General features: G+C 48.2%; 2 protein-coding genes across 9 annotated transcripts in view; both read right to left on the reverse strand.

The window, feature by feature from the left end:
• Nucleotides 1-723: 723 nt before the first annotated feature.
• LOC121588114 (V-type proton ATPase subunit G) lies at nucleotides 724-1,967 on the reverse strand. Its single transcript, XM_041905736.1, has 3 exons — nucleotides 1,746-1,967; nucleotides 1,433-1,533; nucleotides 724-1,351 (listed from the first exon to the last, which is right to left on the reverse strand). Exons 1-3 carry the CDS (start codon nucleotides 1,825-1,827, stop codon nucleotides 1,184-1,186), a joined length of 351 nt encoding a protein of 116 aa, XP_041761670.1. The 5' UTR covers nucleotides 1,828-1,967; the 3' UTR covers nucleotides 724-1,183.
• A 3,170-nt stretch (nucleotides 1,968-5,137) lies between these two features.
• The window catches only part of LOC121587995 (hemicentin-1), a 188,369-nt gene continuing 170,106 nt past the window's right edge, over nucleotides 5,138-23,400 (reverse strand). For 7 of the 8 annotated variants that reach the window (XM_041905427.1, XM_041905431.1, XM_041905428.1 and 4 more), the window contains exons 15-17: nucleotides 22,250-22,519; nucleotides 21,417-21,544; nucleotides 5,138-10,113 (exon numbers count right to left, since the gene is read on the reverse strand). In XM_041905427.1, coding sequence (XP_041761361.1) covers nucleotides 9,499-10,113; nucleotides 21,417-21,544; nucleotides 22,250-22,519 — 1,013 coding nt within the window. In that variant the 3' untranslated portion in view covers nucleotides 5,138-9,498. The remainder of the gene's footprint in view (nucleotides 10,114-21,416; nucleotides 21,545-22,249; nucleotides 22,520-23,400) is intronic. The other variant, XM_041905435.1, reaches the window with a different exon arrangement.

Here is a 23,400-nt window from a genome sequence, read left to right on the forward strand (position 1 = left end):
TTCAGATATATGCAGGAGCCAGCTGAACGAAAAAACCGATTACCGATAAGAAATTGGTAAAGATTAGAGTTATCAGATGGCCGGGGGAACTGCGTTACGTTTAGCGAGTGTTTTTTTTCTGTCCATCTAGACCAGGGGCCTCCAAACTTTTCAGCTCGCGGGCCGCATTGCTTCAAAAATAACTATGTTGAGGGCCATTTGACGCTACCTTTAACTGATGAGAGAACGTTTGAATCTCGTTTTTATAACAAAATACTAACGATACTTGTACAGCTTCGTATTACTAAAGCTTGATTTTTATCTAAGAAAAGTAAAAAATACAATTTTATTTGAAAAAGTCTACATAACGTACTATTTATTTTAAGTCTGGCAAAGTCATCGTGGGCCGCATTATAAGCTCTTGAGGGCCGCATACTTGGCGCTAGAGGGCTTGTGTGTATGTGAGTGTGCTTGTGTGTAGTAAAAGGACGATACACTGTAAATACACTGTAAATCGTATGAAATCAAAGCAGATTCGTTTCAATTTTAAAATTAAACCGTTCCATCCTGCAGCGTGTGCGCTCACGTGCGTCGTCATGGCAACGCTTTGACGATTCCTAGCGGTGGCTCCCTCTAGTGCCGCTTCGCTGCAATACAGCAATCATTTCGCTACCTGCGAGATAGTGCCACCACGGTGAAAGATAACAACCGTGGCTGATAAGAGAAACAAGCGCTCTGGTGCCATTTGTTTTCCTAACACTTACTTTATTTAAGCATAACCTAAGGCGTTTCCTTTTTACATATTCTTACAGTTAGTGAATTACAGTACAGTACTTTGCTTGCACCCCGTCGCCATTCTAAGGCTGACGACAAATGGTACAAAAAACCAAACACAAAATAATTTGCGAATAGATATCCGCCAGGAGAACATGCACAAGAGAAAAAAAATGTATGAAAAGATGGTTCGTCCGTTTTGCGCGGAAACCAGGTGATCCAAAAATCCAAAGCCGACTGTTCCTAATTAGCGAGCCAAACGTATGCCGCGTTGCCAGTTGCCGTGGCCCCGGCCATTAGCTCGGAAAGAAGGAACCGGCCCTGAAGGGGTTGTCGTTTTGCGTTTGTACGTCCGGAATGTTCGTGTGTGAAAATCAACCCATGCATGGTGACCGTGCGGGCGATGCGGATGACAGTCGTGGCGGCTGCTCTATTCGCGCTGGTTTTTGTGCACCTCCGTCTTGATGGCGTACACGAACGACAGCACGTCCTGGATGACCGGCTCCTTTTGGGTGGCCAGCGCACGGTTCATCTCGTCGATGCGGACGCGCGTGTCGGCGTCGATCTTGTTCGAAACACCCTCGCGGGAACCGACGTGCTGGGAGGAAGAGAAGCAACAGAGAGATAATTGTAGCAAACGATCTCAAGAAGCTGGTTTTTTTTGTCGCGTTTCTCTTACTTTGGCCTCGAATTCCTTGAAGGTACGCTCCCGCTCGGCACGGTACTTTTCGATCTCCTCCGTGGCCTCATCCTTGGCCTGCTTCAGACGACGTGCCTTGCCTGAAAACCAGAACCAATAGCAACAAAAATCCGATCCAAGTGTTAAAAACCCATCACTTGTGCGTTAGTTTCTTCCAATTTTCGGTGCACCAAACGCAACGGCACGCAAACAGGTGGGTCATGTGACCGGAGTGGTGTGTGTTACGTTGTTGCTTTTGCGTTGGATGTCACTCGAAATCAGGCCCTGCTTTCCGGGTTTCCCACACACTTACGTTTGCGCGCCTCGCCAACCTTATCGGCGGCCTTCTTTTCCGCGGCCAGCAGCTGCTGGATACCCTGGGTGTTGCTGGCCATCGTCAAAAGTCCACGGGCTCGGGATCTTTCTCTCTAGCGCGAAGCGAACCGAAACCTACCGACGAACTGAAGGGAAAACGAGTCGCGCGCAGTTCCGTCCGTGTCGAAGTCACAAGTTGGTTTGGTCTGCCTGCCTTTTTTCTTCGCTGATCATATGACAACCCCCGGGTTTGGCACAACCGTTTCTCTCACCCCACGGTGGTTCACGTGATTGCAAGTGCGCGGGCCTATAGCATCGCACGTGCCAGAACGAGAGCACGACAGGGGTCGAACCGGGAGGAAGGGGTTTGCGTTTGTACTCGTGGGTTTAAGGGTTGTCGAGTTATGTTGGTGGCGCAGTTTATGAAGGTGTCGATACATAGCAATGCTGCGCATAGGGGTGAGAGGGATGCGTGCGTGAGTTCAATGATGGTAAAAGAATGGCGAATAAAATTAAGTACATCAATAGTCAATTGATAAATGAACTAAACCAACATTGTACAAAATGTAGGCAACAATTTATGTAATGTCATCGTAACATTCGCGGTGTCTGCGTACAAGCGATAGCGCTTTAGTATGCAAGCTCGCTTGCAAGTTGGGTGGTAGAAAGCTCTGTAAAAAGCTTCTTTACATCATGCAACTGCAATTCTGAAAAGCTTTTGACGTTACAAAACAAGTGGTGTCGGTACATACAAAAACCAGAACATTAAACAGCAATTTAACTGTGGATACCCTGATGTACAATACAACGAGTCTGATGTCGACAGTTGACCGTTGTCGTTTGCATCAATCTCCTAGTTAATTGTGATAGGTTACAGGGCTTCTCATACCTTTCCTAGAACCGATTACGAACCCATACCACTCATCGAACCGTTCTCAAACCGAGATTCAATCAACAACCTACTTCATTACTGTAACGGATCATGAACCCATACCGGCTCTGGAACTAATCCTAACCTCTTAGCGATGTTTTAACTGATTATTCTTATTCTTCTTCTATGGCACAACAACCGTGGTCGGTCAAGGCCTGCCTGGGGTTGGCTTTCTGTAACTTATTGATTTACCCATAGCAGAATAGTCAGTCCTACGTATGGCGGCACGGACCATGAGGGGCTTGATCCCATGACGGGTATGTTGTTAAGTCCGACCATTGGAACTGATTAGGTTTGGGCAGTTCGGTTCATTTTCATGAACGTGAACATACTAGTTCTTTCATTTAGATGAACTGTACATGAATCGCGATTCATTCGTTCATTTCCTTTGGTGAAAATTTGGGAAATGGCAAATGGTTTATTACCCCTTGAACCTTATTTGGCAGACCGGGGGCGATCTTTATGTCGACGGCAATGGCGTTCTTTTTGTTAACGGTCTGATCATACGGCTCACGTTGATATTTGTATTGGACGAGAAGAATGGCCTACCGTACTGGGGCGGTCCCGTGGTACAGTCGTCAACTCGAACGACTTAATAACATGCCCGTCATGGGTTCAAGCCCAGAATGGACCGTCCCCCCGTTGCAAGGATTGACTATCCGGCTACGTGATAATGAATTAGGTCTCGAAAGCATGTATAGGCTGGCATGTCCGCGTAGGACGTTACGCCAAATAAAAGAATAATGGCCTGGCGTACTAGGACGTTTTTTATTTCTCCTGTTGGGACATTCTTTGTATGAACAACTCTGTACATTATGATTGGTAAAGAACCGATGAACTTTGATTAGATGAACGTAGGTCTTTTGTTCTGTAGAGTGAACTGAATTAATCCTACGGTTCTGGTTCTTGGGGCATACCTCTAGACCTGATCACGAATCTATAAAGCAGTCCTGGAACTGCTATTGAACCCGTACTGTTTCTAAAACCCATGCCTGTCCTAGAATTGCTCATGAACCTATACCTGTCCGGTATCAGATCTCAGATTTCGGCTTTGGAACATGTTTACACCTTGCTGTGAGATCTTTGTGTACAGTCCCATATGCAGTCCAATGTCGTAATTTTGCTGCATTTTTCTGAAACACACATTTCTTTCAATTCCATTACATTCTACCAATCCAAGCGAAGCAAGGGGTTCACAATTTAGAAAAAATGTTTTTATTTAAACCGACCGTTTTTTTTGCTGTTGTTTTCTTCTCCCTCAATATCCATAGCGTCAACAATTCACCTGTACGGCTGTACGACTTTCCCTTTTTCAAAAACCAAAAACGAATCTGCTGTATCGTTTCTGTAGGCGTTGCGTGCTGTGTGAGCGTCGCTTCACCCTGCTATAATAATTCCCCATTTCCTTTCGCGCCCTTTCTTCCCGACCGTTCGTCTCTTCTGTACAAATTAAACTAGTGTTGTGTTTTTGTTTTGTTTTACTTCCTTATTAAAAAGTTTCAAAGAAACTGGAATCTTCACCGCTTATCTTTATCGCCGATTGGTTTTTCCCCTAGATGCAGCGCACCCGTCCGCTGCAGCAGGCGACAGCTCAGGTAATGCGCCTCTATCCCTGGAGTTCTGGTGCGTTAGTTTTATAGAATTTCAAATAGTAAAACAAGTAATACGGCTGGCAGAGATTGCAGCAACCGAGCTGTGCAGAGCTTCATCCGTTGTAGGACTTTTACATTCCCTTTCTAGCACAGTTTGCTGTGGAGTGTTTCCTTTGTGAGTGGTTGCACTTACACGCTAGTATGTATAACTATGTACAGTATCGTGCCGGCGCAGGTTTCGAGATCGAGATAGTGTTGTGTTGAGATTGTGTGTTACATTTACGCCTACCGTTTGCCCGGACAGTGTGTGGTGTAAGAATGATTGCAAACCAGGAACCCGACCGCAGCGACCGTCATGCCCTATCTGAAGGAGTGCGAACGTGCCAACTCGATCGTTCGATCGTTCGCCACCGTATTTACAGTATAGATAATTGGATTAAATGCTACCCTAGTGTGGAGTTGGAGTGTTTTGTTAACCTAAAACAGATGGCCCGCCCGTCTTAGCTGCGCTGCCATCCGTTCGTGTGTGTATGTGCTCTGTTTTTTTGTTTGTTTGCTTAAAGTGATGCCTAGCAAATGGATGACATTGATGTGTACGATCGATTCATATTTCCCTCGTTTCTTTTTTTTCCCATCTCTTATGCTACACGTAGAAAAACGAAACCAAAAAACAAACGGAAAAGCAAAGTAAATCCCATATCCCATTTTCTAGTGTACGGTTCTGGTAAGAATAATTATTGTTACGTTTGCTCGTATGTACACAATTACCCTAATCCTAACAACGTGTGACGAAGGTTGATTTTGTCTCTTTTGTTTTTTGAAGTATTAGATTTGTGTGAAAATGTTTTCATCTCGTTTCGTTTTTGCTTTCGCTCGTTTTGGTTTTCCCTTTTTTATTCCATAAATTGATTTTGTTTCTTCCGCTGTTCACACTTTTGTCGATCGTATCGGTTTTCTAACCACTGCCCGGAGGAGAGTTTGTGAACCTTTGTGTTGGTGTGGTTTTTTGTTTGTTTGTTAGATTATTTAAAGAAATTAAAGGTCAGTTCTTTGCTCACTCAGTAGGTTTATGGAGCGAGGTGATACTTAACGTACGCTTACGCTAATGCTTCGTTTCTGCCACCCCTCCCCCCCATATTTGCGCTGATTTCCTCCTCGACTAATACTTGTTCGTTCGTTTTTCATTACAATTCGTTTGATTTTGATATACTTTCCATGTGGGGTTGCTTCATTCACGTCCCGTTTGTTTAGTTTGTTTGTATGATGCATCAGTTCGCTTTTCCTCAGCTATATTGTCTAGCTTTAGATTTCATGTTGCGTTGTGCTCTCTGCCACCAGATCGATACAGCGTAATAAATGAAAAAAGAAAATGTGAAATAACCCCCGGGGTAAGTTCAGCACATCCTTTCATTTGTGTGGGTGTGTTTATTTAATTTGATTTTATTGGAAGTACAGGAAAGAAAATATCTCGCTTTGTTTTTCGCTTGCAAACAGTTTCAAAAAACCCAAAAACAAAACAAAAAAAAAGAACAAACGAAAGGTGTGTGCACTAAATGAATAATGCGATGTGTCGCATAAATAAACACGAATTGCATGGCTCCGTAAAAAAGGGGTGCTCCGGTCACGAAGCAGCAAAAAGAAGGCGAAAAACATGGCCCCACCAAGCAGAGAACGAGTCCCGGCAAAAGGGAGGGAATTAAAAGCAAAAAAAAAAAACATAAAACAAAACAAAACAGCACCGACAGCAACATTAAACATCACGCATATTGGGCACGTGTGGCACGGGCTCGCTAAAAGCAAAAGAGCATAACATTTTAGGTTGATGAAGAGAGCACTTCCGACACAATGGGAAAACGGTGGACGCAAACGCACCATGCTCGGAGAGGTGCCGGTCCCGATGCCAGTAGCCGGTGCCGGTTTCGGACGCGCTATTTAAATTAATTATTAATTTTAATACTCTCCCGAAAGCTCTGCGGAAGTCGATAAAGTGAAGCAAAATATGAGTGCCCCAACGGAGGGGGAACTCGGTGCGTATCGTTTGTGTGTGTTAGACGATGCTGAATGGTTGGTTGATGCTGCGAGAAGTTTTTCGAGCTGTTAGTGCAGCGGATTACGAAAACCTTTGCCTTTGCATGCAGCGAGTAAATAGCAACAAATAGTGTACTCTTTACGAAACTTTGCAGTGACGTACCAGGGTGTATATATATCTGTATTTTTTTAAATTTCCTGACCGTATTTTCGTGCGCCGGGTAACCGAGTTATGCTGCCCATTTTATTGCATCGTTCAAGCATCATTAAGGGAGTTTTTTTTCTCTGTATCCATAGCACAGGCTGAGCAAGCGAAGGGCCTTTATTATTCCGCGAATTGAGCCCACTCGCGATGATGGTAGGCGATGATGAAGATGATATTATGGGCGTTGTTGAGTTTGGCGTGGGGATAAAAGGGTTTGAAACCCAAATAAAAACAAAAACCAAAGCAAAAAAACACACTCACTCAAAAGCGGTTAACGAGAGTGCATTTGTGTGTTTTTCGGGATGCGAGTTTGCCCCGAAAAAAAGGAGCTGCTCAGTGGTAGTGTCGGTACGAGCTTCGGTGCGCTGCTGCGTTGCTTTCAATTAATTCGGAGTTACTGAAGGACTCGCCGGTTTCACCGGTTGCTCGCAAATTGGTCGTATGTTTTTGGGAATTAAAAAAAAAACACCCATAGAAAAGGCAAAGCCTTTGCCTAATCTGAATAGACTCTGTAGCTATAGAAACTGTTCAGCGGTTTTCTTTTGCATGTTGTGAAGTGTTGCTTTAACCTTCAGCCCACGAAAGCTGTATCGGGCTCTATCGGTTATTCAAAAGAAAGAGAACAGTGGCCATCAGAATACAAAACTTGCCTCATGGCATTGATATGGCCTCCCGGGCGTGGTTTGAGCTCGGCGTAAGAAAGGGAAATGATAAATTACGACCACACGACCATCGATAGCAATCGTGGAGCTAGTTCGACTGCTCTGCCAGTGACTGGGATGACTTTGCGGTACGGGGCGTTGATGAGTGGGCAGATTTGGTTGTGTGGTTCGTTTTGTGAGCAAACCAGTCTAGATCTGCAATTGGGAAATCGTTTCCGAAGCAGGTAAGTCATGTTACACTTTGTGCTACAACCCTGAAGAACTGTATTGCCGAGCGTTGTGCTGTCACTTGTTGGCTGGAGCAAGGTGTGATGCAAACTAGTCGCCTTGGGCAATCATTGATTCCACTTACTTTCTGAATCCTAAAGATGTCTGTAGGTTCGTAAACTAAAATCTCGAGCCTTTCAACGACATTCTCCAATGGACGGCCGGTACGTAAATCTTACGCGTTGCGATAACTTGCCACCGCAATCAATTGGTCTGAAGCGTTTTCATTGCGACGAACCAAATGCTTGCTGCACCCGTTAATCATGCAACCAGAAAGTGAAACTTCCCCATTCACCTACCTTCAGTTCTCCCCTATCGGCCGAAATACAACCAGCGGATAAAGGGCATGAGGTGGCAGAAACTAGAATCACGCGAGCACCAAAACGGTATCGATGGAATCATCTAGCCCGGGAACTTCACCATTCTGGCAAAGCCGCATTCGCTGCAACCGGTACCCAGTGGCACCGTGGCGTGTGGAGCAGGTGGTGTCGCCGGTCGCCCGACTAGCGGGAAAATCTACATAAATTTTCCATTAAGCAGAAACATGATAATCTTAGGTTTGCTGCCATCATGCGAACCCATACACGGCACGAAAACACACACACACCATTGTAGTTAAACGCTGGAAATGGTCTGACCACCATGGCACCTCTCCCCTTTCCCTCGGCTGGTTACAGTCGGGACAAGACAATCAGCACTATTATTGGCTGGGAATTATCGCGCCGGTCGAAACCGAACTACAAATGGCACAAATGATTGCATGTCGATTGCGCTTTTCCAATACAAATAAGGGCGTCCCGCACCACGCGCATCCCCTCGGACCCAACAATTGAGGTAAGGTGGGGAGTGTCGGAATGTAAGTCATCGTCTCTCCCGTAGCCTGGTTACCGTTCCTGTTAAACGAAAGAAAAAAACTGAAGACGTTTGTGGTTCACCGGCGGCACACCAAATACCAATCGGTGCATTGGAGTGTTTGGTTTTGCGGTTTCGCTGCGCTTGATTTGATGAATCGCTGTCAATTAATTATGAAGCGACCGCATCCGTACTGTGGAATGCTCGCTGACCATGCCGGAAATAATCGAGCACGAGTACACACACACACATCCGGGACCGGGCGGGGTGCGATTCGTGGGGAGGAAGACGTTCTACCCCGATATTGGTTTGATAACAATCGGTCAGTAGTATGGAGATTGGTTAATTAAATTAAAGCAACTTTGGAGCTTTGGTGCAGGAAATGGTGGCGGACTCTGTGTGGGACGTTGGGACTGGTAGCTCCTAACTATGAGACGGTGCACGTGGGGCAAATTCCTGGGGGACCATGGTTAGAATACAATGCTAGCCAGGGATTACTGACTTTAAAACTTAATATCTTGCAACAGGTAAGGCGTATTATCGTGAAATTATGCAACAAGATCAACAATATGTTAAATGACTGTATAAATGCAAAATAACAATACCTTCCATCAATATACTGTAGCCACATATATTTTAGCTGTAATGTGAGTCCAAACCATCTATTATACAGCAGACATTAGTTAAAGTGTAACATAAAGTGCTTGGCTCCCAGGGAAACATAAACAAAATTGGTCTGGCAGTCAAAGTTTTCAATGGGCAAAATCTGTTTGCAGCAACCATACGTCGTGCGGATTGCGTACCGTCTCTACTCGTTTGCTTGTTCCTTCGGCATCAGTAACACTACGCCTAAAGGTATGCAAAGTTGCAATTCATTATTGGGTTTTTAAGGCTCATTGCGCCGTACCGATCTGGGCAGTGGGGGGGAGGAAGGAGTTTTCTGAAACAACACCCACCGATAAGTATTTGAGAAACGAACACATTGGAAAAGTTTGCAACATCGGACATCTTGTTTACCGTGTAATTTGAGCAGTTGAGCGTCGGTAGCGCCCTCTCGAGCCATTCCATTTTCGCTCCCTTTTCTGTACTTCACTCTTGTTTTTCTTCTCATTTGTTTCCACCACCACACACACACACACACACACACGCACTTTCTCCCTTCATTACCATTCATTCCCCAATCCCCTTTTCCCCTTTCCCCGTGTGACGCAGCTTTAGACGCAGCTTTCCTGCTGGGAAAAGGCGAGCGGCGTCCGCACGGTGACGATCTCCCTCAGGTATTGCTTGCTGCCGCCGCCACCACCGTTGGCGCTCGGCAGGCTGGCGGAGGGTGACTGGGGCAGCGCGTGGGACAGCTGCAGTGGCGAGTGCGCCAGGACGGCACCGGGATGCTGCCCGAGCGGCTGCGATAGCTGCAGCAGCGAGGCAGTCGTCGGCGTGTGGGGCGTGTGAGGCGCGTGGTGCTGGTTGTGCGGGGGCGCCGGTTGCGTTGCGTCCTGCTGCAGCTGCAGCGTGAGCGGATGGTGATGGTGGTGGTGGTGCTGCTGCTGCGACACCGGTGATATTAGCGGGAAGGAGGAGCTGCCGGTCGACCCCACCCCGGCCAGCGTGGACCCGGGATGGGACTGGGTGGGCGGTGGCGGCGGCGGCACCCCCTTCCCGAAGCTGCCGCCGTGGTCGATCTGGGCGTAGATTGTCGGCTCGTCGAAGTAGTTGTAGGCCGGCGGCGGGGGCAGCTTATTCAGATGGTTGTTGAGATGCGTTTTGCCGCCGGTGTCGTCGTGCGGTATTGCCAGGGCCAGCTCCGCGTAATGCACTTCACTAGCTGACTGCTTGCGGCGGTGAGGGGGGGGGGGAGAAGACGGGAGAGATAAAAGAGAGAAAGAGAGAGAGAGAGAGAGAGAGAGAGAGAGAGAGCGGGAAATTAGATTATTTTTAGGCGCTTTGCTATTACATGACCGCATGCAAACATCAACAAGTGTATCTTCTATCGGGCCGGTTTGCAGAAAGTAAAGCACAACACAGTGAAAGCAAACGACCGTTATGCCAGGGACATGAGTGATACAAAGTGTATGTCTGTATGTGTGTATGTTTACTGTAAAAGCATAATGGGTAATTTTGCTAGCGAGTTTGGAAGCTATTTACGCACGTGAAAGGTTTTTTTTAAATTAAAATGAAATTCCATGCCTCAGAAATTGCAACAGGGCGGCTCATGTGGATGATGGAAACTTTCCGCAACAAACAGGCCTTGTTTGCACTGCTCTCGCCTATCGAATTCGCTTCCAATGAATTTTCGAGCTTATTAAAAGTTTGCTGTAAATACTGGTGTTTTTTTTGACGCCTTCAGGCACGATATTTACTTGCATGTGTTCAGTAGCTTGCGGGTGCTGGATGCTTTTAATTTGAAGATCAATTTATGTTCTGCCGGCCGCGCAGCTGCGCAATGAAGCTCAACCCGTCAGTGCCATCCGCTTTCCCTGTCCCGGAACCCGCCGTGCTCGTTTATAGCAACTTTTGATTGGATTGATGACTTGCCCGTTTGTGCGGGCAGCGGACATTTATTGCAACCTACTCGGTCATCTTGGCGCTTCACCTGGTTTTAAATGCTCGCCAACGGAAGACGAGGATAGCCTTCCCCGGGGTGCGCTGATACACGTTCGGCATGGCTCGGAAACGGAACGTTTCGAACAAGTTGCGAGTGTCATTCGCTTTGATCGAACCACCATGAGTCGGCTGCTTTTCCGCAGTGGCCGTACCGATTGTGACACACGGGGGGCAGCCACCAGCAGGCGACAAAGTGAGTCAAAATGAACGTGAAGTGCGGTACCATTTGTGTCTGCTGGTTGGGGCTGCCTGCTTACAAAATGTCACCAGCGCAACAAACTTTCTGCCCGCCAAACGGGAAACCCAGCCCAGCCCAAAGCAGCGACGATAAGGCCAGAATATGAACGACTGGCCGGCAGCGTCCCCTTGCACTGTAAAAGCAGGTGGGGTTGCCCACCCGCCCCGGCGGGGGCATCCGTCACTACCGACCGCGCTCCTTCGCCGAGCCGGCTGTTCATTGCAGCAGTGCATTACCGTGCATTGCTTTCCAACTGGGGCCCCGGTTGGAATGTTGTTGTTCGCCAAAACCTTCTGCTGTCTAGCGTGCCGATGCTTTTGATTTGCCGCATTCCGTCGCGGACGGGCGGGCGGGTGCGGCTTTGTTTTCGCCATGCATTAAGGGCCGGATGGGGTGCGTTCGTGCTTGCTGTCTCCGACCCGGCCCCAGCCCGACACGGGATTCGCAGCCAGAGTCACATTCCTCGCCCTTAAGCGGACGCTGTCGGCGTTGCGCGACAGCTGCATACGAAATGGTGTCGTTTACAGTCGTATCGCATTCGATGGTATGCGCCTTTGTGTGTGTGTGTGTGTGTGTGTGCGTGCTGATGTCCTTCGGGTGAATTGCGACTCGGAAAAGTCGGAAAGTTGCCATCAAACGTGCGCTTTATCTAGTGCACAATCCCCCCCCCCATGTGCGGGTGCAGATGTGCATCATGATTTGTGATCCATCCACCAAACGTGGCCTCTGTGTGTGTGTGTGTGTGTGTGTGTGTGTGTGTGTGTGTGTGTGTGTGTGTGTGCGGCACGATCAACTGTAAGCAAGATGGCGCTCGTCCCTTTGGTACGAGCGCGCCTAAATGTAGGCAAAGCGTGTACGCCTGTGCACGCGCTGTGCTTGTTAACTCGTTAACTCGGTAGATATGCCCGCCGAGCAAAGCGGACTGTTTCAGTGTTGGTCTCCTCTATACCCCCCCCCACCCTTTTCCCACCACTACGATGGAAAGCAAAATGTTTTCGAATGCAACGGCGTATCCAAAAGGGGGCATTGCTAGCGATAGAGCAGATGGGGCAGGGGTGGAATTTGAAAACTTTTGAAGTGTGGTCCCGTCCCGTAGAGCCGCACACACGCGTTGGAATTCGGATGGAATGGATTTCCCGAGTGAACTTTGCCATTTTGTGCCACGGTTCGGGTGTCTGTGGTTGGAGCTGTCAGCAGGCTACCGGGGTCAGAGGGGATGGGATGCGCTGTGTGATGCACGGCGATAACGATTCTATCCAGAGACGTTCTGCTTTAAGCAAATATTTGGATGCGCATTAACTTTGCGTCGCGGTTAAAACCCCTCCGTTTGCTCTCGTTTTTGCCTGCTCTCGAACCCAATTACAGGTGTGCGCTTACGTATGTCTTTGTGAGTTCGTCATTTCATGTTGAGATGGGTTTCAGAGATAAAATGGTTACGCACCGTAGCACAGGAATTGAATAAAGAATTATAAAATGCGAAAGGGTTCAATGGAGTGAATATGCACTCCTGAGAGCATAACATGGGCCATATTGAGCAAATTAGCACAGTAAACGACTAGCGGAAGCATTGAAAGTTGAATTTAATACTGCAAACTGCATACTTGTAGGCGTTTAACTTTAAATACCTAAATTCGTTGAATTTAAAAGACTGTGGCTTTTTAAAGAGTGCTCTATTTCATATTACATATATTAGCAGGTATATAGAACAAATATATTTCCTCTTTATGGTTCCGATTTACTATACCCAGCTCTAAACAACGCTCTTCTTGCTGTCTTTAGGGAGAGACCGTTTTTCTATCATAATAGCTCTTCCATCCTCTGCGGTAGTTGTGGCAGCAACCCGACGATAGTGAAAGGGCAGTACCAGGAATGATTTTCTTTCGCTACGGCACGCCTTAATTCTATCGCACAACTGACCTGAGGCAAGATTTCACCTGCGCAGATGAGCACAGGTAATGGAGAAACCCCGTCACCATTTACACTGATTGCACAACGTGGATCGGGCTGGCTAGTTCTGTTGGTCACCTTGCACCATTGTCCCATTGTGTCAACTTCCGGCAAAGTCGTTCTGTTAGCTTCCCCGGGCGCTCTTGCCTATGGCTGGATGGGTTGAGATCTCGTAAATGGATCTGGGCAGGAATGAAGTTCAACCAGACATATCGTGCCGTCCGTGAAGGAGCTTTTCTTAGCGGATGATGCGAGCGAAGAAGAGACACGGCACAAGCAATAAACGAAAACGGGACACAGACACGGTACACATACACTGATCTCCGCTGTCAGCTGCACACACAAACCCACATCGTTGTATGTGTGTGTGTGTTTGGGATGCGCTCCGGGAGACAGTCTATTAATAGTGTCAGCCACTGACTCTGTCTGCTCGTTACGCGGAAGCTTCGTCCAAGCACAGAATGGAGGAAATTATCTTGCGATACGGGAACGCTGCTAAGCTGCAGTTGGCGAGCATTCATCGTGGTCGTCTTCGGTCCCGGCACGCAACCCAAAGATACGACACGGCTCTGCCAACCCACCAACGTGTCCATGCGTGATAGGTGATACAGTATAGGTGGAAAAGGATTTTACCGATAACGGCAGGCACAGTGGGATCATGAAATTTAAGGATTTTTTTTAATGGCCTGAAAATCTCCTTTCTTTTAAAATCATGTATTATTTTTATATTGAAACCGAATGCGCCCGAAATGGAAAATAATCCTACTTCTCCAAGAACTAACCCAAGTCAGTGAAATCCATCCAACAAATCTTGCCTTGGCACCATAACCCTCCCCATCACACGGAGAACTATTGCCGGTGGTGGGTTTTCAACTGCATCCGGCTTTGCGCGGTACACCCGTCCGGGTGGGAAAAATACCAGGAGGTCTGGGTGACACATTCAAGCGATTTCATTAAAAAATATATATAACGTTATCCAACTAGGTCATCTTGTTATGTTCGTGCTCGCTTCTGGCGGATACGGGATTGGAAGCTCTGCTTTCTTGCTCTTGTATCCGCTCCAAGTGACCTTCCTTTCTGATTGTGGAGGGAGGGGTGAGGGGAGGGGGGGGAGAGATGTTTGAAAAACTGCCAGCGGGGTCTTTTCCACCGGCAGTCCTGCCTTCACGATACAATGTTGCAACGAAGAAGCAGCTGAGCGGAGGACGGAGGGATAATTCGCCCTGAGAATGACTCGCATACGGTACCGTGATCTTCGTGATCCTTGAGCTTCGCCCTTTCATCCTCTCTCTTTCCTTCTCTTTCTCTCTCTCTCGCTCTCTTATATCCTCTCTACCGTGTATGCGGGCTACCCGGATGTGGACACATCCTGTTGAGTGTCGTCTGTCTGCCTTCAGGTGGTAAAACTGTCCTGCTCCCGTCTCTTCACCGAACCAACATTCGTTTCTTTATCTGTTTTTTATATACATTGCACATCCGTGTGTCACACGGATTCCCCTCACCAGCGCAACGGGGTTCTCTGGTCAGTAAAAACAGCCCCAACAAAAAAAAGCATACAGAAGAAGAAAAAATGACACTAAAACACACCTCTCCCTTTCGGTCAAGCTGAGAAAGCAAACTGCAGCAGAACGTACTGGCACTACAGGCAAAATGCAGAAATGTTTGCATTTTTGCCAAGCACGCTGACGAATTTGCAGTGCGCTTGACCCGGTTTGACACGCGGCGGCCTGCGGGGTAATCGACGGAGTCGCAATCGTTCCCTGACAATTGCCTGCCGGCGTACTGCGGCAGCCTAGCACGGTTCGTGTTGGAGCAACAAAAAAAAAAAAAAAAAAAAAAGAAACGGGCAAAAACTTAACTGAACCGAATCAACTGACCGTAGCGCGCCAGCAGATTAGGTTGAGTTGGTGTCGTTGGGGGTTTTTTTTGCCTGCGTACGTTGTTGTTGTGCCACCGTCATCTAGTGCCAATCTGAAGTGGTCATTTCTTGCTGGAGCGGTAGAGCGTAGAGCAGTAGAAATCATGTCACAAAGCTGAGCTGCTCTCGGGCTTAAGAAATAGGGGAACGGGGTTTTTGCGCAAGCAAAAACAAAGGCAACAGGGCTTTTTGTTTTATCTTCCACTCCTGATAGTACCGACCACTGGCAACCGCCGGCTAGCTTGATTGGCCGGTAGATGATGGAGCAAAACACGGCTTAAATTGCTTACGCCGTGGTAGTTTGTTGTGTTTTTTTTTTGTTTTTGCTGAAACGGTAACATTTGCTTCAAATTGCAATCAACTCGTTGCAGTTGAGCTTTTGGCTAATGCGTGGTGCGCACTGGGTCCCGCAACAGCGCATAATTGGGTTTTGGGAAATGATTGGGTCCCGTAAATAGCTCATTAAAATGTAACGTAACTCACGTAACGATTTCCTGGCGCTTGTCTGCACTGGGCTCTTCGCCAGTATTTGTGCGCAGGTAATGGTTCGCAGGTTCAATTGGCAACCATAACGTGGCTCTCCTCGTTTCTGCTCGTATCGCGGCACATTACTCTCCAGAGGGCAATGAGATTGGCTGCTACCCGAACGCTATGCGTACCCCAAGCGGAGATAAATATGTGTACTCAAGTACCCAGGAGAATTTGATGGCACTCATGTTGGCTCGGTTTTTGTGCATGGCTTCTTTTTTTTCTTGCTCCATCGATTGACGTTTCGGATGTTACCAGTATCTACTCCAAACCTTCACCGGTGTTCGGTGGACCGGGCTATCTTTCCGGTTCGATACGCAGGCTCGGGTGCCCATAATTGGCTGCCCGCATCGCACTGGACCGGATGGGGGAGGGTGGCGGTCTGTGTGGCAGCGAAGGTGCGCTTCGATGATGTGAGCTGGCAAAGATCGCACTGCGCTTTTGAACGGACCACAGCGCCCGCCCTTTGCACTCTGTTCGTGTTCGCTTTGGTGCGTATCAGTACAAGCGTTACGCGGTCGTGAATGGTTCCCGGGTGAAACATATCAATAATACAGAAAGTTGAATAAGAAGAAAGGGCGTGAGTGAGTGCGTCCCAACATGAAGTGAACGTTGGGCAAGAGTGCTGCCGCCGGCCACATCAGATCCAGCCGCAATGGCACATACAACACACACACACACTCATGTGGGGTTAACGATTATTGCCCAAAGTCGTGTATCGCGTTAGAGAGTTCGCGAGAAATCCAATGTTCAACACGATCCATACGCCAATGGTTGAAGTTTGGTGCCCGCGCGCTAGATGGGTCCCATTTTGGAAAAAGGGCTATATAATCAGAAGACTTGACCCCGGGAGGCGACAGGATGGGATCGTGTTTTTTTCCTGTTCGAGGGCCACCGATGTAATGGGTACGTTGAACAGGGTCGTGCCCACCGTCGCGTTCATAAAACGGGCTCCATAAAGCGTGATACGGTGCGCCCGGTCCGTGGTCCGTGCTGGTCGATCCCGTGTTTGCAATTGTCGTCATTATGCGAATTGTTTGCTGCCTTTGCTGTTGCTGTGCCGTTTGCTGTTCATTCCGGTGGGATGGGTTCGTACACTGCCAGCACTGCAATTCTGCTGCAGGCTGTACTCTGGAGCCTACGAGGATCGTTGAACAGCATGCTGATGAGTTGCGTTTCTATCGTGTGCTACTTTATTTTAATTCAAATTTTCCACACCGCTTTTTCGGCGAGCAATGTTTTTCGGTACGGGAGCCCGATGAAGAGATTACTGCTCGGGTGGCTCAGTTGTGCTTCTAACAAGCCATTCAAAAGCCACACAAAATGGATACAAACTATCAGCAAGAAATGAGAAGAAGGCGCCCTTCTAAGGCGACATTAATTGCTATTTGCACTCGTCGGCACAAGGCGCACAGCAAGACATGCATCGTTGGGCGCAAAAAAAAAAGATTAATATCTGCTCGAATGGACGCTCCTACTTGACTCACATTCAGGTGGCCGCTTCTCAGTTAACGTTAAGGTCGGATTAGCCGACGCATACGGTTACACGGATGTACCGGTTGCACTCCATTCCGGAGGGATGGCTTCGAAAAGGGTATAGTACACTGCCAAGACTGCAATTCTGCTGCAGGCTGGAAACTGAAGCCTACGAGGATCGTTGAACAGCATGCCGATGAGTGGCGTTGCTATCGTGTGCTACTTTATTTTAATTCAAATTTTCCACACCGCTTTTTCGATACGGGAAGGAATGTTTTTCGGTACGGGAGCCCGATGAAGAGATTACTGCTCGGGTGGCTCAGTTGTGCTTCTAACAAGCCATTCAAAAGCCACACAAAATGGATACAAACTATCAGCAAGAAATGAGAAGAAGGCGCCCTTCTAAGGCGACATTAATTGCTATTTGCACTCGTCGGCACAAGGCGCACAGCAAGACATGCATCGTTGGGCGCAAAAAAAAAAGATTAATATCTGCTCGAATGGACGCTCCTACTTGACTCACATTCAGGTGGCCGCTTCTCAGTTAACGTTAAGGTCGGATTAGCCGACGCATACGGTTACACGGATGTACCGGTTGCACTCCATTCCGGAGGGATGGCTTCGAAAAGGGTATAGTACACTGCCAAGACTGCAATTCTGCTGCAGGCTGGAAACTGAAGCCTACGAGGATCGTTGAACAGCATGCCGATGAGTGGCGTTGCTATCGTGTGCTACTTTATTTTAATTCAAATTTTCCACACCGCTTTTTCGGCGAACAATGTTTTTCGTTACGGGAGCCCGATGAGGAGATTACTCTCTGCCCGGGTGGCTCAGTTGTGCTTCTAACAAGCCATTCAAAAGCCACACAAAATGGATACAAACTATCAGCAAGAAATGAGAAGAAGGCGCCCTTCTAAGGCGACATTAATTGCCGTTTGCACTCGTTGTGGCGCGCGCCGGCACAAGGCGCACAGCAAGACATGCATCGTTGGGCGCAAAAAAAGATTAATATCTGCTCGAATGGACGCTCCTACTTGACTCACATTCAGGTGGCCGCTTTTAAGTGAACGTTAAGGCCGGATTAGCCGACGCATACGGTTACACGGATGTACCGGTTGCTCTCCATTCCGGGGGAATGGCTTCGAAAAGGGTATAGTACACTACCAGGACTGCAATTCTGCTGCAGGCTGTACTCTGGAGCCTACGAGGATCGTTGAACAGCATGCTGATGAGTTGCGTTTCTATCGTGAGCTACTTTACTTTAATTCAAATTTTCCACACCGCTTTTTCGGCGAGCAATGTTTTTCGTTACGGGAGCCCGATGAGGAGATTACTCTCTGCCCGGGTGGCTCAGTTGTGCTTCTAACAAGCCATTCAAAAGCCACACAAAATGGATACAAACTATCAGCAAGAAATGAGAAGAAGGCGCCCTTCTAAGGCGACATTAATTGCCGTTTGCACTCGTTGTGGCGCGCGCCGGCACAAGGCGCACAGCAAGACATGCATCGTTGGGCGCAAAAAAAAGATTAATATCTGCTCGAATGGACGCTCCTACTTGACTCACATTCAGGTGGCCGCTTTTAAGTGAACGTTAAGGCCGGATTAGCCGACGCATACGGTTACACGGATGTACCGGTTGCTCTCCATTCCGGGGGAATGGCTTCGAAAAGGGTATAGTACACTACCAGGACTGCAATTCTGCTGCAGGCTGTACTCTGGAGCCTACGAGGATCGTTGAACAGCATGCTGATGAGTTGCGTTTCTATCGTGTGCTACTTTATTTTAATTCAAATTTTCCACACCGCTTTTTCGATACGGGAAGGAATGTTTTTCGGTACGGGAGCCCGATGAAGAGATTACTGCTCGGGTGGCTCAGTTGTGCTTCTAACAAGCCATTCAAAAGCCACACAAAATGGATACAAACTATCAGCAAGAAATGAGAAGAAGGCGCCCTTCTAATGCGACATTAATTGCTATTTGCACTCGTCGGCACAAGGCGCACAGCAAGACATGCATCGTTGGGCGCAAAAAAAAAAGATTAATATCTGCTCGAATGGACGCTCCTACTTGACTCACATTCAGGTGGCCGCGTTTCAGTGAACGTTAAGGCCGGATTAGCCGACGCATACGGTTACACGGCTGTAGGTGACACCAGCGTGAGTGAAACGTATGGGACAGTGGTTGTGTAGTGATGTGCTCTCTGGAGCGCACCGACGACTCCGATCCGACCTCAGCTATTGTTATTCCGATTCTGATTCGAGCAAAATAGGAGCCATAAGTTTCGCCAGGAGTCACAGTCACCCGGGGTTGGAGTCGTCCGGAGTCGGAGTTGGTCAGTGGGGCCCTTCACGATTCTAGTCAGTTTTTTGTATGGAGTTTGACAGTTGGAGGCTGAAATCATGTAAACACTCCATACAAAACCACACATAAAACTAGCCTGCAATTTTCAGTCTAGATTGTTCTAGCCTCAAAGATAGAATTAGAATCGAGTACCTGCTCGAAAAATGGGCCCCAGTGTCGGAGATGGTCGGAGTCATCCGAAGTTGAGGTCGGTCGGTGCTATGCTATGTGTTTGTGATCAAGTCTCCGGTCGAGTGCGGATGGTCTGAACTCCGGATGACCCCGACTCCGGACGACTCCGGATGACTCAGGACGACTCTGGACGACTGCGATTCCGAACACCTTCGGGCTCCGGACGACTCCGGATGACTCTGGGCGACTGTAGACGAATCCGACTCCGCTCTAATCGGGGTGATTCCGAACGCCTCCGGTTAATGTTGGGCGACCCTACCTTCCATAGTTCGTTGCGAAATTTTCGGAGTTGGATCGGAGTATCCTTCGGATTTTTGCCAACTTTACCCATCACTAGTGTGAAATACGAGTCGTCCGGAATCGCCCAGAGTTGTCTAGAGTCAGGCGAACTCGAAGTTCGTCGGAAGTATTTCATGTTGTTTTTTCCCCTCTTTCGCTTTGGGCCTGCACCACTTAAACAGCCCTTACTTCCGAAGAATAGCGGGTTGAGTCGACCGGAGTCAGCAAGAGTCGGAGTAGGAAATTAAATGACTGACATCAAAAACATTGGCCCGATCGACTCCGACCGGAATCCGTATCCGGACGACTCCAGGTGTCTCCGGACGACTCCGGTTTAGACGATTTCAAACCTACCTTCCAGAGTCGGTTCCAAAATTTTCGGAGTCGGAATAGGAATAGACTCCGGATTTTTGGCAACTTTATCCATCACTAGTGCGGGCGCCAGAGTTTGTACCTCGCGCCTGCGTGCCTCCTCCGGGAGGGCCAATCGGTTAGCAATGCACACCCGGTGCGCCGCAACATTCCACGGCACGGTGCTGCTAACGTTGATGAACGATATGGTTTTGTACACATAGTTCTGCTCACACACGCAACACGGAAGCTGCCGTTTCTGCGCGAAGCGAATATGATCACCAACATACGGGAAACGCATGAATTGAAAGGTGGGCTGCCCTATCAAACCCCAAGCATACCACATTCCTAGCCGGCCGGACATCGGCCCTGCGGGCAGATAAACAGGTGAGGCCTGTGACAAACGAGATTGAATGTGTACCGTCCAGGTGGTGGTCTGAGGTTGAAGGCGAAACCGGTTCCGCACAGCAACAGTGGTACAGTCGGCAACACACGCACGCACGCAGATTGTGATTTCCCCTTTGTCCGGTGCCACGGAGCGGAGCCAAAAGCCGCGGTAAAATGGCCCGGCCGGAAAGGCCACCGGGTAGTCGGGAATGACTTTGTGTCATCCCGAGTGTTTGCTCTACTTCCGTACCGTACTACTTTGCCGCAATGGAAGAAACCGGGCAGAAAGGATCGCTCGACACACGCACGCACCGCTGACGGTATGTATTTCTGCAGCCCGAGCGCATTCATTCGTTGGCCCTGCCGGTGGATGAACCGACAGCATCTCGTTAGGCTGTAGAGCAGACGTCGTTGATTTGAAAGTAAATATGATGCGCTTCAATCTGGGACCGATGTTTGCTTCCGATTTGCAGCTGGAACTCGGTACGATTGGTGAGTCGGCGTGTTTCAGCGCTCAAAAGTCGAGGTAATTAAGTGAAACCCGTCCCACTTGGTTTGCTCCTCTAACCAATAATAAGCTGCAGCATGCAATGCTTAGGCTTCGTGGGAAGTATTTGAAACGATTTAATTGAACTTAAACTAACAAAAGTATCATCTGGTGAACATCGAGCGGATCAGTAACGTATCATGTAAGGTGTATTAATGTGTGTTTGTGTGTTTTGTGTAACTACAAAACGGCCTGTGTGCGATGCAGATGAGAGCAGTAAAAAGGGAACCCCTTCCAAAGCTCGCGCCCCCTATTCGTGCATGCATGAGGCGTAGCGGTCGTTCTGTATGCGCATGCTAGAAAGCTAGTGACATGAGGCACCTACCCCGGTTAGGTACGTTTTCCGGCTATCGTCTAGTATCGTCCGGCCGATAATGTCATGTTTGCTGTTGCATAATGAATTATGCAGCGCTGTGGGTGTCTGATTTGCTGATATTAATTTGTAATCGGGATCTGGAAAATGTTAAATGGAGAAAGAGTGAAACAGAGATAGAGATAGATAGAGAGAGAGGATAGCGTGATAGATAGTGTGAATGTGTGTTTGTGTGTGTTTGAACGATAGAGCGACAGCTGTACGGCGTTTGAGATGGATGGATGGAAGGAAATAATGAAGCTAAGTCGACTGAAAGATGAACCGAACGGAAGTCTCCTCCACTTCGGGCGTAAAATAAAGCCTGCTTCATTAATGCTTCCACGTGCGGGGGAAATGTAAGAGGGACGGAAACCAATGAGCTATGCATACCGGTGCACAAGCGACACACATCGTACGCGGCTGAATGAGAGCGCGGAATAAAAAGAGCAAGAAACAAAACCAAACTGAAAGCGTAAGAAAAAGCTAAACAAAAAAATATAGTAGCAGACAGGCAGAATCATGAAGGACCTCCTCTTGCGACGGATCCTGTTTTGGTACATTCGAAGCCGGCCTCTAAGTGAAACAAAAACATATAAATCGAACCAGTGGCGCTCAAGCAAGCGAACAGCAACGAAAGAACTAAAAAGCTGTACGGTTCCGAGGGGAAACGTTATCGTTACAGGGGCTTTGCACGAGGGCTTATGCACGTCGCGACTATGTCTGTGTGTGTGTGTGCCTGTGTGTTACGGGTTGGTTTGTGGGCGGGCGATTTTGGATCGGAACCGGGTGTGGATGCAAACGCTTACCCTCGTTCGATGGGACAACGTCCGGGTTCTTCTCGTCGTACATGTCTTCCGACTGGCTGAGCGGTAATGAGATTTTCTCCTTAATTGGCAGATTACCGGGCCGCTTGCCGCCGGCCGTGGTGGTGGTCGCGGTGGTGTGCTGTTTCGCCTGCGTTGCCCGCAGCTTGAAGGCGGCCGCGACCGCGATTGTAATGCAGATAAGCACCGTTAAAATGCCAATAAATATCCCGATCGATACGATCGGCGTCAGCTCGAACTCGGCATGCGGTCCTGTGCAGAAAAGAGAAAGGGAGAGAAAGAAAGAAAACACACACATATATGAGAATCTGATGAACTCACTCGGTGTCTAGGAAGTAATGAGCTGCGATAGAAATGTGTCGAGATTCGGGGCGACTAGAGGGTGGATGATCTCTCACGTACATTGGGTGTGGGATTTTCAGCTACAGTATAGCTTTTGTTCCGGTGCTGATTATACTCTTGGATGTAAAGGATCAACAGAGCGAGATAGAGAGAGAGATGCAGCATTGTAGAGGTGCAAAGGTGTATTACACTAATCCCTCGAACGAAGCGATGGCACTGGTATACTGGTTTCGTTAAACGAGATCTTCGTCCGGTCATCGATTTAGTACAATAATAGCACAAAAACCATCCCTTGTAGTGAAAAACATTGAAAAAAAGGGTTTTTACGCTCTCCCAGCGTTCGATAAAGCCACTAACAAAGCGGGCAAAGAAGCGGGCCCACGCCAAACCGAGCTTCCAAGAAGTAAATAAAATTTATGTACAAAAAAAAAACAGAAACGCACCACCACACCATAAATGCGCTGGGTAGATTTAATGTCATCATTTTCCTCCCCGTTTTCCACCATGCCGCTTCCTGCTCGTCGGCAATGAACGATCGGTGCATCGAACATTCGCGCCTGCCGGGTATGCAATCGTATTTCTCGCGGGTAGTGTTTGCTGCCCGTTTGGCCGATTCCGGCGTGGAAATTGGAGTAAATGGAGTAATTGCATTTACGTGGAAATTTATTTTGGGCATTGCTGCATCAAGCCCTCCCCTTCTTCCTCCTACTCCCTGCTCTGCCGGCTGAGCTTTTACTTTTTTGTCGTTGTTCGATAAGCGCCAATGAGGGGGGGGGGGGGACATTGCTGCA

This window comes from Anopheles merus, chromosome 2R (genome assembly GCF_017562075.2).
Source record: "Anopheles merus strain MAF chromosome 2R, AmerM5.1, whole genome shotgun sequence".
NCBI lineage: Eukaryota > Metazoa > Arthropoda > Insecta > Diptera > Culicidae > Anopheles > Anopheles merus.